Source organism: Candoia aspera, chromosome 8 (assembly GCF_035149785.1).
Source record: "Candoia aspera isolate rCanAsp1 chromosome 8, rCanAsp1.hap2, whole genome shotgun sequence".
NCBI lineage: Eukaryota > Metazoa > Chordata > Lepidosauria > Squamata > Boidae > Candoia > Candoia aspera.
The window spans coordinates 23,956,039-23,974,556 of NC_086160.1; the positions used below are offsets into that span (position 1 = coordinate 23,956,039).

Below are 18,518 nucleotides of genomic sequence, written 5' to 3' on the forward strand. Positions count from 1 at the left end.
TGGAGCAGCTTGTGAGGATGGACTGTGTTGTGTGTACGGGGACTGAGATGTTGGACTGCAGAACTTTGTGAATTAAAGACTTTGTTTAGCAGTGAGATAGCCAGGAGAAAACTCAGAGATTCCAGTATCAGAAACTGAGATAAGGAGGGAAAGAAGAAGCCATAATAAAGCCTAAGCAGAAAGTAAGGGAAAGAGACTCGAGAGAGAAGAAACTAAGTAGGTTAAGACTTTATTTATATTATATTTCTTGTACTATTCTGTACACACTGGTTTCGTAAATAGTATTTTCACCTGAATATAATATTAAATCACACTACTTTATTAGCATATGTATCACAGCGTCCAAAATAAAATCTCTCATTTGTTGATCTACTAGCTGTGCGTGCATTTTTACATCAGTTCCATCCTCCAGTAGGCATATTAGCAATCCTATTGCTGTTGACCAAAAATGTTATAATGGTTAAGATCGTCATATGAATTAGAGTTCCAATTAGTTGCTTCTCTAATGAACAGGTAATTGTAACTCATTTTTATTAAGCACTGCCTGAGGCATAAAATATATATGAAGCAAATGTTTGTGCTCTATTAACCTCATTTTAGGATTACAGGAAACTATTATATTTCTTAAAACAAACTTCCACTCGTTTACAAACAAGACATTCAAGCTTGTTATTGCAGAGACTGTATAAACAATTAGCATCAATTTCTAATTTTCCTGTAAAAATTGATTACTACCACAGTTAATCCCTCTAAACCTCCTCATAGCTCTATCATGGAACTTCAGAAACAACAATAGCATCTGTTTAATAAATAATAAACTGAATATGAAATACTTAAACTGAGTAAACTACCAAGAAACAGTGAGGCAAATCAGATATATTCTTTAGAACTCTGCAGAAGTTCTAAAAATGGCATCCTTAGAACTGAATTAAAAGAATATTGTGAAAAGCCCAGATTACTAAAAAATAAATAAAAAATTAGGCATTATTTTTTAATCTGGGATTATATAATAATATCATTTTTCATGGAGTAATGGGTCAAAATTATACCCAGTATTTTTTATATATACTATACAGGGGAAACCACTGTGCAGAAATTTAGTAAGCAAAACATGAAGAGGCCTTAAATGATGACCACAGTAATTAATCAAGCTCATGGGATATAATTGAGCTATTTTAATACCAAAACATTTTGGGGATTATTATCAGCACTACCCATTATTCCCAGGAAAGAACAAACAGTTTAAACATGAACAATAATTGTATTACAGGTAGTCCTCATTTAACAACTGCCTTGTTTAGCGACTGCTCAGAGTTAGGACAGTGATGCAAAAAGTTAACTTTACGACCAATCCTGCATTTACAACATTCACAGGTCTCTAAAGCACAGAAAAGCTAAAGTAAGATTATAAGTACAGTGGCGATTTCACTTAGTGACCGCTTCACTTAATGACCAAGTTGCCAGTCCCAATTGTGGTCGCTAAATGAGGACTACCTGTATGCTAATTACTCCCACAAACGTACAAAAGTACATACAAAATTGCTGTATCTTTTTTCTATATATCTTTCTTTAAAAAAAATAGAGCAAAAAATAGTTGCTGTTTATTTGGCCATTGTTAGATGTCATCACTAGATAGTGCAGAGGAAAGAAGATCTGGGAATATAGGTGCAGGGGAGCACTGAAGACTACTATGAATATATCAGTGGGCTTTGTGTGGTCCTCAGACCACACATTTTGCATTTCTGTTGGAAGAGATCTGCCATTCAATATGGGTTGAAGGGCTGGGACTTCTGTGAGAAGCAAGCTCTGAGCAGCATTTTTTCACCTCAAACGTATTGTCCAGTCAAGGACATCAGCATGGCCATGCCATATATGGTTATCTTGACCAAGACTGTGATATTCTAAGTACTGAATTAAAAAAAATAATCAAAATCAAGAGTCAGAAATTGTACAGGCAGCCATGTTTATGAGGGAATATAGTTCAAGGTCAAAACTGCTATAGATTAAAGAGGCCATGTCACAGGACTCAAAGGAGTCAAACCAAATACAAGATAAGCTGGTCCACAGTTGAAGTTGAAGGAAGTCCAAGACTTTACAAGAAGGTACTGTAAATGCTGTTAACAGGGAGATAATTTGGTGTAGTGGTTAAGGCACCAGGCTAGAAACCAGGAGACCATGAGTTTTAGTCCCACCTTAGGCAGGAAGCCAGCTGGGTGATCTTGGACCAGTCACTCTCCCTCGCAGCCTTAGGAGAGAGACAATGGCAATCCACTTCTGAAAAACCTTGCCAAGAAAACTGCAGGGACACATCCAGGCAGTTGTCAGGAGACAACACTGACTCAAAGTCACCAAACAAACAAACAAACAAATGCTGGTTAAGACACAATAATAACAAAACTTTACTGCAGTCTTAGTAATCAAATGAAACAGCCATTACAAGCAATCAACAAAATATCCTGGTCATATCACATACATCCATATGGTTTTCCATATACATAATGATTAATCTAATCTACAGTATATCATTGCACACCATTATAGATAGTACAGAAAGTTTTATGACTAAATAGGTGACCTCAGAATTTCTATATCTGAAAAGTTAATTTATATGAACTTTATATTCCTTTATTGTTGATGGTTGATCCTAAAAGGCAGAAGCTATCTAACACTTCAATATCTTCACTGTCAATCTTAAGGCTGGTACTTGTGATAATTAATTTGGTCTTCTTTATAGTCAACTGTAGTCTAATTGTAGTCCCCTTGACTTTCATTACTAGGGTTTGCAGATCATTTGCATTTTCAGCTATCAGAGTAGTATCATCAGCAGGTTACTGATGTTTCTTCCTCCACTGTAAAACCACTCTTTTCTTCTTCCAGTCCAGCCTCCCTCAATATATATTCAACATATACAGAATAAATAAGGAAAGAAAATTCAGCATTGTCTCCATCCTTTGATGACCTGGACCCAGTCTGTTTTGTCAAGTTTCATCTGGACTACAGCTTTCTTGCCTGGGTATGGTTTTTCATGAGGACAATGACATATTCCAGGATTCCCCCTTTCGTAAAAACATTCCACAGCTTTACATGGTTGACACAATCAAAAGCTTTTCTATAATCAATAAAGCATATATTGACCTCTTTTTGGCATTCTTGGCTTTCTCAGTTATCTAGCATGCATCAGCAATAGTATTTCCTCTTCTCCGACTTTTCTAAGATCAGCCTAAAAATTGCCATTTCCCTTTTCTATGTAGAACTCTAATCGCTTTGGAAGATACTAAGCATAATTTTGCTAGCATATTAAATTAAAGATATTGTACTCTGTTAAGTCTCCTTTCTTTGATATTGGTATGTAGACTAACCTCTTCCAATCTAATGGCCACTGTGTCATTCTCCAGGTTTGCTGGCATAGTTTGGTTACATCTCCACTGATTCTTCTTTTGTTGCTTGCCATATTTCTGTAGATATTTCATCAGTTTCTGTAGCTTTTTGATTTGGTCATTACCAAAGTGTTGTTCCAACTTCATTTTTTAATACTAGAACTTCTTAAAGTATATTGGATGTTGACCTCTCTACTGCACAAAATTTAACTACACTCCTTCCATCTTTCATCTTCAAATCAGTTACTCTCTGTCCATTAGCATCCTTTAGCATACCAATTCAAGGTTGGAATCTCCTTCTAAGTTCAGAGTTTTTTTGGAAGGTTTTCCTTGTTTTCCCATGTCTGTTTCCCATGTCCCATGTCTCCCATCTTCAATATCTTTACTGATGTTGCTGTAATATTGCTTCTTTTCTCTCCTGACAGCTCTCTGAAATTCTTTGTTAAGTTCCTTCTTGAGATCGTTGTCTTTTTCTGGCTTTGGCTTCTCTTCTCTTCTTGGCAATTCCCATGGCTTGTCCTGACATCAGTTTGCTTTCTTCTATTTATCTTCAGCAATCTCTTTTCACATTTATCCTTAACCACTTCTTAGAGTTCATTCTATAGTTCCTCTGGTTCCCAATCAACAAGGCTCAGAATTTCTTTCACTGTCTTAGCTTTTCCATGTTGATGCTTCTATGTTTTCATTGTAATTATGTCTTTGCATCTTCAGATTTTCTTTTCCTGCATGGCAACATCAGCAATTAGATGTCCCAAAAGCTTTAATCCAGCCATATTAAAACCAGCGTTAGTACTCTGAAAGATTTTCAGGTCTTCCTCTGTAGCGTATCACCGGACCTGAGAAGTCCTCATCTAGCGCTATATTGTCACTTTATCTTATCGATGTGGGTTTCTTTGGCAAAATGCAGGAATGGTTTACCATTGCCTTCTCCCACATAATATAAAATGATGCCTTTGCCATTGTTACTAAATGTCTTCAGCAGCTGCTGCCCAGTATAGATGTCTTCAGCTGGGTAGGTGGGATAACCTTCATGCCCTGGGTGACCTTGCTTGGAGTATATACAGTACTCTCCTGGTATTCTCTACCTATCCCCCCCCCGTCCCCCACGAGGTGGCAGTATAGCAAGACTTGAGTGGGGACAACCATGTTTGTTTGGGTGCATGCTTTAGTGTCCTGCTGATGCTTAGCATGCTCTTAGTTCTGAGGTGGGGGAAGATAAAAAAATGGGTCAGGCACAGGACAGGTTGCCTACAGAACTTGCTTGTTTTTCTTTTGCCCTCCTTTGCTTGTTTAAGCAGCCTCTCTTCTCTGCTAGGGGAGGAGAGGGGGAAAGGAAAAAAACCCAACCAATTTCTATAGGCAGTGTCTCCTGTGCCTGAGCCACTTTTTTCACTCTCCTCCTTGCAGAGTGGAGAAATTGGAGAGGAAGGGTTTACCAGGAAGGAAGCAGGTACACAATGGGGAATACACTGGGCTGTTTGATAGCATGCTTAGGGTTGCCAGTGCCACCACATTCCTTTTGATGTGTATTATGTAGCTGCTTACTCTCTTGTAATCCTTTCCTCTTCAATCTCTCCACTCTGCAAGGAGGGGGGGAGAAAAACAACAGGTCAGGCACAGGACGTGTACTGACTGCAATGGTGATCATGTGACAGAGGGACGCTGTGAAGGTTGTAAATTTGGGCATTTGTTGTAAAGTTATTTTTTCAGTACTTTGGTCACTGAATGAGGCAATCCGTGAGGTCTACTGTACATGTAGCTGAAACATTTGGAATGTTTCAATTTATTTTGGCAGAACATGGAACAGTTAATCTGTTTGAAGCTTTATTCATCACAATGCAATCAATCCAGAACTTTTAAATACAACATTCCACACAGAACTTTGTTCCAAGTCCAAAAGAAAAAACAGTTTCAATTTCATGCATACCCCTATTCAAATATTTGATGAACTGGCTCTTATTTACCAGAGCTTTTACCACAATATGCAAGTTTGGAAGATATTTTATTAAAATAGTGATTGATAATTACAATTACAAGGATGCACTTACTTTCTCAACCTCCACCTGTGGAATAAAAATTCCCACAACCACAGCCCATCAATTATGATTAAGGATTTTGATGGCACCATGTTAATCATACTTCACTCTTTCTCATGAACTAATAAATAATTCATCAGAAAGAAGTCTTACACTTAGATTAAAATTTAACTACATGTAACAGAAATAGTCTAAGAGTATAGTGCAAAGGCATTCTTTTTTAAGCAAGAAAATAATTACAGTTAATGGGCATGTTTCCTTCAAAAGTGAAGGGACTCTACAGTTTATATAGAGTACATGAGATTATTCATTTCTAGATTTTTCTTCCAATTGCCCTAAAAGGGTCACAGGGCTCTTCCAACATCCACTCTTAGCTGGTCTACTTCCCTGTTTTTTCAGAAAGCTTTGGATAATGTTGATAGCCCAGCAAATTATTTGGAGTCACTGGAAGCTCTCTGATGATGCACTGCTACGGACTTTCCAGAACATCCCTATAGGCTAGCAGCTTCTCCCCTTGAGGAACAAAGAATCTATAAACAGATTCCCCATCACCCTAAAAGACAGTGGAAATGAAAGATGACAGTGAAGGTGGAAAATGCCACTTTCTTGCTCATCAGTGATAATTCCCTTTTCTTTTGTTAAGTGGGCTCTTCTGCGAATTGCTTTTTAAAAAAAACAAAACTTCACAGATTCTGATGAGGTTTGCCTCTGAGCTCCTGACTGATTATGAGGAAGGACATTATAGGAAAATGGGTCTTTCCAGGAAGCTTCCTTTTTTATATTGAACAAAAATGTTTGCTTCTCCCTGGCCTGATTTCAACCTTGCTGCTAGGGAAGGATTACCTGAATTTTGACATTTTCTCTGGTTAGCTTTGGAGGTGTTTCTTCTTTTCGTGAAGTAAACTTAGGTGGTTCTAGTGCTTAGATTGGTAGGCTATTCTTCCAGTCTTTTTCTTTTTTCCTTTAGGCTTTTGACAGATTTTTAGAAAGTTAAAGATATAAAGCATAAAGTAAGGAATAATAGCTACAGAGTAAAAAATCTTATGGAAAGATTTTTAGTGATGTCTTCCTTCCCCTCCATTTGTTTCTCAACACTAACCTAAATATTTGTTCATTATATTGAACATTGAAGGTTACTGCAAATTTCTGTTTACATCATTTCATCCATTATTTTTTATTGGCCTCATAACTCTTTTCCTAGAAACTATATTACAATATCTAAGTTTGCTTTGCTGTGTGATGTGTAGTATATAAGAGTTCCATTCCTGCTTAAATCTGGTTAGACTTTTATTATGGATATATACTGTTGGTTTGGCCATTGCTGCACATTCTCCAACTTTGGTCTTTCAGGAAGTTTGTCTGTCCAGTGTTGTGCCAAATTTGTCTTTGCTGTTATCGGCATCTATCTTAGTAAATTGTGATATTTTTCATTTATATTTTCTGGAATTATACCTAATATAAATATTTATGGTTTCAAATCAAATTTAATTTTTAGAATGTTCTAAATATTTTGCTGTATTTCTTTCCAGTATGTTTGAGTTTTTTTTACATGACCACCACACATGACAAAATGTTTCTTCTTTTTTGTGGCATTTCCAACATCTATCATTATATGCTTTTTTTTTATCTTAGTAATTGTTGACAGTTATATACTATCTATAAAACATTTTATACCAATTTCCCTTAAATTGTAGCTTGGAGTAAATTTTATTGATTTTCTCCAAGCTACAATTTCTCTTCCCATTGTTGTACTGTGAGTACTCTGAGTTTTGCATCCACTTTATCATACAACTTTTAATTTGTTCCATCTCTGTGTCATATTTTAATAACAATTTATATATATGTCCTAACAGATGATTTTGGTTTTGTGTAAGTGTTGGTAGGCTTTTCTTGTTCTATGCATTATTAGAGGTTTTGATCAATTCATCACTACAAGGTGTTTTTTTTTCTCCCAGCTTGGAATGCTGGTTAAAATTCTGATTTTGCCTTTTGGGACCTTTTGGAGCAAGTAAAAGGAGCAAACCTGATACTGATACACTGCATCCACTGTATTAAAAAAACCTTCATAGTAAGTCTAATGTTCTATTTTCATTTTATACAAAAAAAATCAACCAGTTCCCCCTCTAATGTACTATATTAATCCATACCATGAAATGATAGGGTTATTATGTCAAGGGTTGGGAGAAGAGGAGGACTTGTCTGCATTAAAAACCCAGTACAGTGCAGCATTAAATAGAATTATTAAATTAAATTAAACTTAAAAAGGATTATTCAAGATTAAATTTATTTTTAAAGACTTGTTGGCTGAAAATCAGTATTCAGTTGCATTTAAATATACTTAAAAGTGCATGTAATTACTTTCTTCATTTCTTTTTCTTACTTGTTCAAAGGAAAATGTAAAATATGTTAATTTATTTAAGGAGGATATGTTTATGATGTCTTATTTACATGCATTTACAAATCTAAGTTATATGGTGATAGAATAACAAATGATTTTTTTATTTTTGTTTCTTCTCTATTTTTCTTCCTCTCTGAATCTTTTAGTCGCTTAAGAAACCAGGGTGAGGAGGCACACGGGGCATGTGTACTAGTCTTTCTTTTATCTGTTTCTCTTCCACGCTCTCATTTTCAGATTTCCTGCATGCAAGTAAAAGTCTTTACACCTTCTTTTAATAAAGTTCACAATCACAAGCAGTAACTTCTTTTATTTTAAAATGAAATAAGAACTCCTTGTAGACATTTACATTCAATATGGCATGATCTGAAATTGAAGGAGACAGATCAATTCACACAGGATATATTCTAATTTATACCTATGGAGGGCTTCAGTTGTTGAATTGAGGGACACATGATAAGCGATATGACAAACTATTCTCACTGCATATCCTATCACTGAGCTAAGTAGACAAAATAGCTGCACAGATGAAAGGTCACAAATATGATGCTTTTCTCTAACAAATAATGTTTCTTGATCTGTTACTTTAGTATTCTCTTTAGTAACAGATATAGTTACCTCTACATTTTTACTGATTTTTCTTCATTTTGTCTTTTAAAGAAATACACAGATTGGCATATTAAAGGGTTTTTTGAGACATCTCTATATTTATGCCAGAAGGTATGGCTATATCAATTATATTGCAGTGTGTCTATTTGTTAATTACCTGGATAAGTGTTTTGTGAATGTAAATTAACATTTACCCAGTTTTTATCATAGTGTAGAATTCTAATTAACTTTGAACCTTTACTTTATTAATATATACCGACACATGACTCAATTATAGCAAAGCTTTTGTACCACATTAGAAATGGTCATTAACTGGGTCTTCAAATGTGACTTGTCATCTAAGCTGTAACAACTGATTTTTCTGTCCAAAATTTTCTATTCCACTGTTTGTTTAATATATGCCACTCTGAAACAGCTAAATAAAGTTATTTTACATTAAATGACTCACATTATTAACTATATATATGAGCAAGCATAGTCCACTATATTATGCAAATTGCTTTATGGAATCCAGACATTGAAACTGTAGCTTTATGTGCCAGATTTCACATTTAGGATGCCATTAGCTGAAATACAGGTAGTCCTTGCCTAGTGACTGCTTTGTTTAGTGGCCATCCAAAGTTACAATGGTGCTAAAAAAACCAACTTAGTGACCAGTCCTCACATTTACGACCTTTGCCACATTTCTCTGCTCTTATTTTCACTTGCTCATTTATCCCATACCAAGATGTCCTCAAAGAGAAAGAGAAAGAACCACAGTTCAGCTGAAGGAAGTAGCAAGAAGCAGAGCAAAACTGAAGTAAAATTGTAACCACAGTCGTGATCACATGATTTTCACTTAGTGACCACTTTGCTTAATGACTGAGTTGCTGATCCCCATTGTGGCTGCTCTATTATTAATTCTCAACTACTTATTCTGGGCTTCCTCACTTCCTCCTGGGTCCTCTGGAGCTGAAGCCCAACCACTCTCTCCACTCCATTCAGTTGTAGACTGAGTAATACTTGTGCAGAAATGTTGCGTTTAGCAATGTCTTCTTGAGGAGAGAGCACACCACAGCCTCCTTCAGGGTTGAGGGGCCATCCCCTCAAAGAACCCAACACCACTGCATGAACCCAACCACAGGTCACCTCCTGGGTGGCTTTAACCATCCAGAAAGGATCTGGATCTAACAAACAAGTGGCCAAGCTAACAGACTGGACAACTCTGTCTACTTCCCTAAGAGTCATGGGACCAAACCTGCTCCAGATAACTGTACACTGTACACCTCAACTGGAAGCATCCAGTAAGAGTCTAACTCTGAGTGAATCCAAGGGACTTTATCTTCCAAATATTGAGAATATTCCTTACAGTGGCCTTGCAGATGGTCCTGCAGCCCACCCCTCCCCAGCAGGAACTTTGTCACCCAAAATTGACAGTTACTGGCAGACGCAATAAGGGCAGAAAAATAAGAATGTTACTGCCTAATGTAAGTTCTTATTTGTGCTCAATTGGATTATTCCTCATCCTCCTTTAAGGGTGTTCCAGGAGTCTCTTCTTGTGCTTCATTTCCCACAGCTCCCTAGAAACCCAAAGCATGACCTGGGATCTGTACAGGGAAAGGGGCCGCAAAGAGGCAATTCAGTCTAAGGCCTCAGAGTCTCAGCCAAAGAGCCCACCAAGCCTTCAGGGAAAACTCCAAGGTCCCTCTGAAACCCAACCAGGTCTATCAGACACCTGAGGTGGGCCGATCTAACAGTCACCTGTGGGTTGGGGTGGCACAAGCCAATTGAAAAGTAAACAGAAAGTGAAATGACCATGGCAATGGACTAATAACTATGTCCTCCAAGACCATCTCAACTGCCCTGAGACAAAAACCAGGTCTAATGTGTAACCTCCAGTATGCATCAAACCCCTGATGACTTGGGACAGGTTGCCAAAGTGGCCATGAACTCCTGAGCCACCTCAATTCAACAGCTCTGGGTGGTAGATTGAAGTCCCTGAGAACCATATGCCTTGGTATCTTAACCACCATCCCAGCAGTGGAATCCAGCAGCTCAGGCAGGGAATATGTTGTGCAGCAGTGAGGGTGGTACAACAGCAACAATTCGATCTCTTCCCTAAAACACAACTTTAGAGACTCTCACACCAGTTATCTGCAGGGCAGAGCCTCTGAAAGCCAGTAATGTCTTGCAGATGACAACTGCTCCCCACTTCCATTTCCCTGGTGCCCGATCCAAACCCCAGGTAGGTATATCCCTGAGAAGGGACCTCCCCCTCCTGGTCCATCCAGGTTTGGTGATACAAACCAGGTTGGCTGCCTCATCTACTATCATTGTGGACGAATATAGCTTCATTACAGGCTGAGCTGTCATTCAACAATCACAGCTTAAGCTAATCATATCTCCAACCATTCCTCATATTTTTTTTTTTCCTTCCAGATCTTTATCACCTTGGTGTTTTCCTCTGGGCATGCTTCAGTTTGTCAATATTTTTCTTCAAATGTGGTGCCCAGGACAGGATGCAATATTCTAGGTGTGATCTGACCAACACAGAATAGATAAGAACAATGGCTTCTCTATCTTGATACTATGATTCTGTCGAGGCAGCCTAGGACTGCTTTTTTTTTTTTGCAGCTGCATGATCATTGACTCATGTTAGCCTTGTGACCCACTAAGGCAACCAAATCTTTTTTGCATATATTGTTACTCAGTGTGATCCCTTTCATCCTATACTCATTGCTTTGATTTTTCCTACCCAAATGAAGGAGTCTGATTTGTCCAATGAAATTGAAAAAATCTTTTCAGTGTTGGGATATGCCTATAACTATCATATAAATGCACCTTAGAAAAAGAACAAAGAACAAAATGATCAGAGGAAAAACTATGATGTATAGCAAACACCTGTCTATGAAGAAACAGGTAGCATTTTCTACTACATTCCTTACTGGGCAGAATAGCTCATTATCCATCTTTTGATTCTGGAAATTGGTAGGCATGCTGGTGATATTAACTGGTAGGCATGCAAATGATATTAACAAGCAGTGTTCCACAGGATTGATACTGAAGAAATATCTCTACAATTTCTTGTATAATTCTATTTCAAAGGAAGCCTTCTCTGAGGAGAACTTGTCAAGTTTACAGTGACATATGAAAGTTAATGGGCTTGCCCAAGTGGCTTCCTGACAAGTACATTTTGGTACTGGTTGAAAGTACAGAAGAGACTGCTGCCCCAGAAGATACTGCAAAGCCTGAAAGTAAATCCGTCTTGGCATTATTTTTTGTCTCATAACCATATCTTGATTCAATGTGATTTCCCAAGATTCTTCTCTTAACCCAAGTCCAGAAAATTAGCATCCCACCCCTCCTGGCCTCATCCCTGCTGAAAACAACAGATTGAACAGATGCAGATGGTATGGGTCCAGTCATCAGAGGAGAGAAGTCATAATATTCTGAAGCAAAGCCATGCAGGATTGAGCTGTTATCTGGGTCTGAAAAAATAAGAGTGGCTTTCCAAAGGAGTGCCATGCCCACGGAACAAAGCAGACTGGTAAATTAATCAATCTTGGTGGCAGATCAGATTAATCAGGATGGGCATTTTATAGATATCATATTGCAAACCTCCAAGGAAAGCTTTGTGTACTTGCTTCTTGGGAGAAAAATTAACCTGATACCAGTACAACTGTGATATATTTGAAAGAAGCAATTACATGTTTTTGGTCACAAAACAATCATAAAGTGAACATTCTACTTTCAGATGAAGAACAAAGGCTGCCATGACCTTTGGCTAAGATAAGCAGACATCCTTGTACTGAAATAGTTTCAACTGGTAAATAAAGTTAAAAAAATGTGGCATGGACAAAAAGGAACATGGACAAAGTCAATGCCAAATCAAAGCTGATAAATCTCCCTGATGAGCTGATCTGAGGGCCTCTATTCTTTGATACATTGATGAAAATTGAAAAAAAAAATGTTACTGATACTATGATTCCAATGGAACATATTCACTAACTAGATGGATAGATATATCTATATGTCCATATAGATAGATGGATAGGTAGTAGCTTAAAAATCCTCGAGTGTTTAATTCAATTACAGAATACTGGCAAAGGAAGGAATCTGACATTACTCAAACGGTTGGATTCTCTGACATACTGATCAATTGTAGACTGCTTCTACTTCAACTAAAAAAAGTCTCTGCCAAGACTTGCATCACATCTTCCAGAGGTGGTTCAGCCTGCTGCTGCTTGCCTGCTTTGTTGGATCTGTGAAAGGCCAGCTAACTGAGTAGAAGCATGCACAGAACTTAGTAACAGTTTGGACTTCTATCAAGATGGAGATGCAGTAAGTTGCAGGTTGTTATTCCTTCCATCAGTTACTGAAAAAAGTATTTTTGACTGCCTATCAGAAACAATTGGTAAGCAGGAATGCTAACTGAACTATCCTTCTAAGCAGAAGAAACAACTGACTCCTTCTGCTGTGGAGTACCTGCTTCAGTTGAACAACCTACTACAGTTCCAACTTCTGAAGACGCAGCTGCATTGCTGGGGAGCATGGTATCAAATGAGAAAATAAGCATTTTTCCTGAAGGAGCTGGGGCTTTGGCTAAAACTCCGTAACAAGAGAAGCACAGGCACCAATTTTTACTCCAAATCTACCTTCTGAACTGTAGAGATGTTATATATTTTAAACACACTGCAATCTAGCAACAGACATTTTCAGACTATGCTTTGAAAGTGGATGTCTTAGAAAGTAGTATCTTCATATCCAGAAAAAAAGTAAAAGAGCAAAGAATTAATGTGGAATTATACAAAGAGTGAATTAAAAGTTTAGAGGAAATCCTCATAACATGAAGAAATGAACTAATAGCCCACCAAAAGAAACTGGATCAGATTTAAGGTCAAGTAAGTCATAAAAATTTCATATTTTGAAGAGAACAAGCAATCTCTTGAGGTTGGCATGGAGAGACGTTTACAGGAATTATAAGTACACAGACTTTTTATATACAGCTTCTCAAGCTCCAACAAAATTTAAATCACTGCATAGCCTGAATCTAGTTATAGTGGAGTCTTTCCTTCCAAAGTTTGAAATGTGACAATATTCTGTAGCTACTTGGGAAGACAGGTGCCCTGGAAAATGCCAGAAAAGCTTGTTACTCCCTGATTTCCCACTAGGAATGATAAAAAAAGCTTGAAGAATTTGACCATTTCATATTCCAGTCTGTTTATTCAGGCAAAAATAGCTTCCCCATGGTATGAAATTTCAGAGCATAGGAGAAATCCCACAGACAATGAACTGCATCCTCCCCCCAAATCCATTTTCTGTTGTTCTAGAGGCTCCCCAAAATAGCAGCAAAATAGCACAAATTGGTAGAATGGTTCCCTCTTATTTTTCAAAAGTAACAAAAAGAAGCAGGTGCATTAAACCTCTCCAAACTCCAAAATATGGGTGGTGGGGAAACATGAAGGTCATGTTTCCTCAAATGAAATCGTTTGTCACTGATATGCCTCCTGTAGGCCTCAACCACTGAACTAAAAAAGAAAAGCATGATGCTCTAGCCATAAAAACTCCGACTTCCCTAGACCATAAAGCTGTCAATGGGGAATTCATAGAGAGTGCCCATGGACATCAATATCCCATGCAAACGCCTATCTTCCCTCCTAACTTATTATCCTTGCTCCAGAAATCATGGAGAAGGGAATATTTTTTTTTTTTCAAAGAAAAAGAATTCTGAATATTCCCATTCTATGTTAGGAGCCCTACATTCTATCAACAGTTAGAAGGCAAGTCCAAAGATTGAAGAAGTTCTTTTCCTTTTGAAGGATACAGCTTGTAACTATTTGTCTTTCAAAGAAAAGGAAATTATCTTTGCTGAATGAGAAGTACAGATTTAATGTATGCTTACAGCAAAAGAGACAATGCTAAGCATAGAACAAAAGGCATTAGGAACTACAGAGAATAAGGAACCCTTACCCTCACCCCTTTTGAACACTGCTTAGAGAAGTTAGCATAATATAGTATGTAAGACAAACTTAGAGTCAGCCTTGTTCGTTCTGAAACCGAGGTGGAGACAAAGTAGCATTACAGTAAGTATAGTACAATAATTGAGCATATTTAAATGCCTGTAAGTTAATGGAAAACTTTTAATTAACAATACATACCTTAATTTAATTATGTTATATTATTTATTTAAAACAATAATTATTTATTTAAAATAATGTAATTCAAATTTAGATCACTTTTAACCAAACAGACATCACTTTCTAAGTATAATTAAGGACTTTTTATCTGCATATTTAGAATTTCAATGCCTGACATTAATGGCACTTAAATGTGTCCAACTATGCTTTGGAATACAGCCTGACATGTTCTATAGATATAATTACATTGTCCCAAGGCTCTGCAAGGTCAAGAATATGGAATAAGATTGGATTATATATTTAACTAAAAGATAAATATAAACCAATTCCAGTAACAACACCTTTTCTTATAGATGATAATGGAAGGCTTTGAGTCTAACAAACATCCTACCAGCAGTATAGCCATTTATTGCATCAAGTCATAATGCATATATCAGAGTCAGTCCCATACAACTCTTTTGGTTCTCTTAGGTAATAGGGAGACTGGCAATAATCTCAAGGCAATCATATTTGACCAGATGGAAAGGAAATTTCTTCTATTGCTGAACAGCTATTTTTATTTTATTTCATTATTTTAGCATTGTTTTCAGTTGCTGCAGCTTCAAGAAGGGTCTAGTTCAAAGATTTTATTCAGTTAGTGCTATGGATTGAGCTTAAATTTAAGAAGTATATCTCAGCACAGACTTTCAACATTTCAGAATGTTTAGGGCTTAATAGAATGTTTTATTTGGTTCAGAGACATTTCAGTGAGGCCAGTAAAACCTGACAGTTCACTGTTATTTGTGTAATAATTGCAGTCTGTGGGTAGTTGGATCACTGCATTTTACAATTAATGTTACAGTATATAGCCGATTTTACAACACACACAATCATCAATTACTTATTCAGTAATATGATACTATTCTTCAAAGCATGGGAAAAAGAAACTTAAGAATTAAGTAATGCTTTTCATTATTTATGTATAAGTGACATTTTAAAAAAGTGAAGACCTACAGGATTTTTGTTAGAAGCAAATTATTTTGTGTATAGCCAATATGCTAAACTTTTAGTATAAAAATGGCTGCTGAATAATAGCTACCCCTCATAAAACAGAAAGGTGGAGCATTTCTAAATTATAGTTCAATTTTTTAAAATGGCATTTCAGATGCCATTTTTGCAGGAAAAGACTTTAAAATACAGGTATTTCCTACTCCATATAAAGACATTTTAATGAAATTACTCACATGGCCTTTATTATTCTCATCACTTGCTGGTAAGTTATCTGTAAATTACTTAGTGTGGTGCTGACCCTTCTGTATATCTACATCTACATCTCCAGCAGTACTGGAATACAGGTTCATAATGATCATAAAAACACAAACTTACCTATAAAATAAGATAGCAGTATTGCCAGAAGCACAGAGACCCCAACAGCACAGAGTGCTGTACATTTCCAGCTACAGTACTTTGAAGACTTCTTAAATTTAAAAGCACTTCTTGATAAGGTGTTCCTAGGTAGTGGTCGTGTAGGAGGGGAATAAACTGAGCCAGATGCCATTGTGTAACCCGGTGTTGCAGTACTGAACAGTGGTGTTGTCCCTGTTCCTGTTTTGAATAGGAAATGCCTGCAGGAAAAAAAAATACATATATTTAAAATATATACAAATTAATTTGTAAAATGCTTAATTATATTCTTTTCTTAGTGTGTTATCTGTTATATTTTCTTGTGAATTTACTAATACTTACTCAGATATGAGTACTTTTAAACATGATATTAAATATTTTCATTGCAGGTATCAAGTATTGGGTGGGAAAGGTTATTGGAATTGTTGATTGGTGCTGTTAATGCTTCCAACATGATTTTCTAAGAGGACTGTTAAATTAATTGGAAACATTTTCTAAAAAGCCTGTATTAGCTTATATATCCAGCAAAAGAGAGTATCGTTCGCACCACCAACTGGATAAATATTCCCCATATTATGAAAACCCCATGAGTTCAAGAATAAGAAAATAAATTTCTTACATGATAAGAAAAAGGTAAGTGTTCTATAGGCCAAGCTAGTCTCCCATTGACTTCTGTCAGGAACCTCTCAGCTGGCAAAACAAAATACTGCAAGAATATATATTGTGGGTCATGATACCTCAAAAAGCAGATTTATTGCAGCAAAACTATGAAGTCATTATGAAAGAATGCCAATGGCTGCTAAGTATCAAATGAAAATTCTATTTATGTTTCAATCACTGTTCAGTTTTTATACCTTTCCCAGGCCTACTCCAAATTAAGGTCTTTAAGTGATCTGGCCTCCATCTGTTCCATATTTTGGTAATGGTCTGATCTACTATTCCTTTTTATACTTCTGACCATGTAAGAATTAACTCTCACAACTTCACACAGTTTTTTTTTTTACCAATCCACCTCACAGGGTTGGCACTGTGGGGAAAACAGGAGGAGGTCAAGATATAAATCTAATATACTTTATTTTTTTAAAAAAAATTAAAAATGGAAATGTTCACTACTTACTGCACTGCCTTCTTCTGTGATGTTCTATCGTTTTTCAGTCTAGCCTACACCAATGGTCTTCCTGTTTACCTTGTGGTCCAAACATTAATTAGGGCCAACTCTGCTTAGCTTTTTGAGATCAATCAAGGTCAGGTAGGTCCTGCCACCTAGTAAGAAACTGTACGTCTTATACCATAGGTTTGTGCAAAAAAGTGACCAATAATAGAAATATCTTACATGCATTTTTAAAAAGCTGCTGAAATCTTTACTCCCCAAATCTATTAGAAGTAATACTCATATACTGATGTGATGTCTAATCTAATCTATATGATATATTGATATATTATATCACACTATACCTACCTATAGTTTTGCAGGCATTTTTTGTTGGGAAAAAAATGAGAAATAATTTATTCTTGTTAAGAGTATGATAAAAATAAAGTCTTAAATATATTGTTGATGTTCTTAGCTCAGAGTAGAGATAACCAATTGTTGGACAACTGGCAGAATCCAGCAAGATGGCCAGGTCAATCTGTTCTTTGTACTCTAGTACTAAGAGGGATGGAGCATTATTACTTGCTATATCATCACAGTAATATCTTCCCCAAATTACTTGCTCCAGTAACGTTACAAAACGTATGCTCAATTTGTAACTTTGCACTATCCATTATAGACAAAAATGAAAAGATGTTCTGGAGCAGGAATATGTAACTGTTCGGGGACCAAGGGCTACATTTGATTTTGAATGATGGTCTCTAAAGAGTAGTGGGCTCAACTAAACAAAACCTAAATTTGATTGGACTTCTTTACATGTATATTTAATTAAATTTATCTGTAGTTAAAATGATTATTTTCTAATTCAGTATTCACAATTTAGTCCTTATAGTACAGTAAAAATCACCCTAAAATTACTATTTGGTAGCAAGTTTGGAGTTGGAGACTACACCCAAGATACCTGAGGGATGTACATGGCTCTTGCGCCTCAGGCCATGCACCTCTGCTGTACAACCTCGGCAATGACAAAAAGGGATCTTCCCTTTTTCATCAGTGTGCGCTTGCATGGCAGATACAGAAGCTCACAAATGGAATGTACTAAGTGGTTATTCTGTTTGGCAGAAAAACAGCACACAGAGCTCTTTATTGGACAAGCAGGTATTTTCCCACTCCCCAAGTAAAAGTAAGGAGAATGCGTTAGAGGCCTCTTTCACTTCAATATTCACTCTTTCACTTCTGTAAAAAATACCATCAACTTCCTTTGCTAGATGACAGTTTATTCCTTTCTGGACAAACAACAACTGGCCATTACGATAAACTCATCATCATGAGCATTTGAGCTTCTGGGTATTCCACTGCACTGCACTGCACCGCACTTCACAGCATAGCATAAGCTTTGTTATGGTCTTAGACTAGCCTTTAGTAATTTAACTCTGTACATCTTCACATAACCAGAAATTTCCACATGAGGTAGATCAAATGTGTTATTTTAGAGGTAATTTGGAGCTCTTA

The 18,518-nt window shown here is 36.7% G+C and overlaps 1 protein-coding gene across 1 annotated transcript in view; it reads right to left on the reverse strand.

Annotated features, from left to right (window-relative positions):
* The window catches only part of TENM3 (teneurin transmembrane protein 3), a 189,061-nt gene that overhangs the window by 113,443 nt on the left and 57,100 nt on the right, over positions 1–18,518 (reverse strand). The window contains exon 3 of the mRNA XM_063310483.1: positions 15,899–16,137. Coding sequence (XP_063166553.1) covers positions 15,899–16,070 — 172 coding nt within the window. The 5' untranslated portion in view covers positions 16,071–16,137. The remainder of the gene's footprint in view (positions 1–15,898; positions 16,138–18,518) is intronic.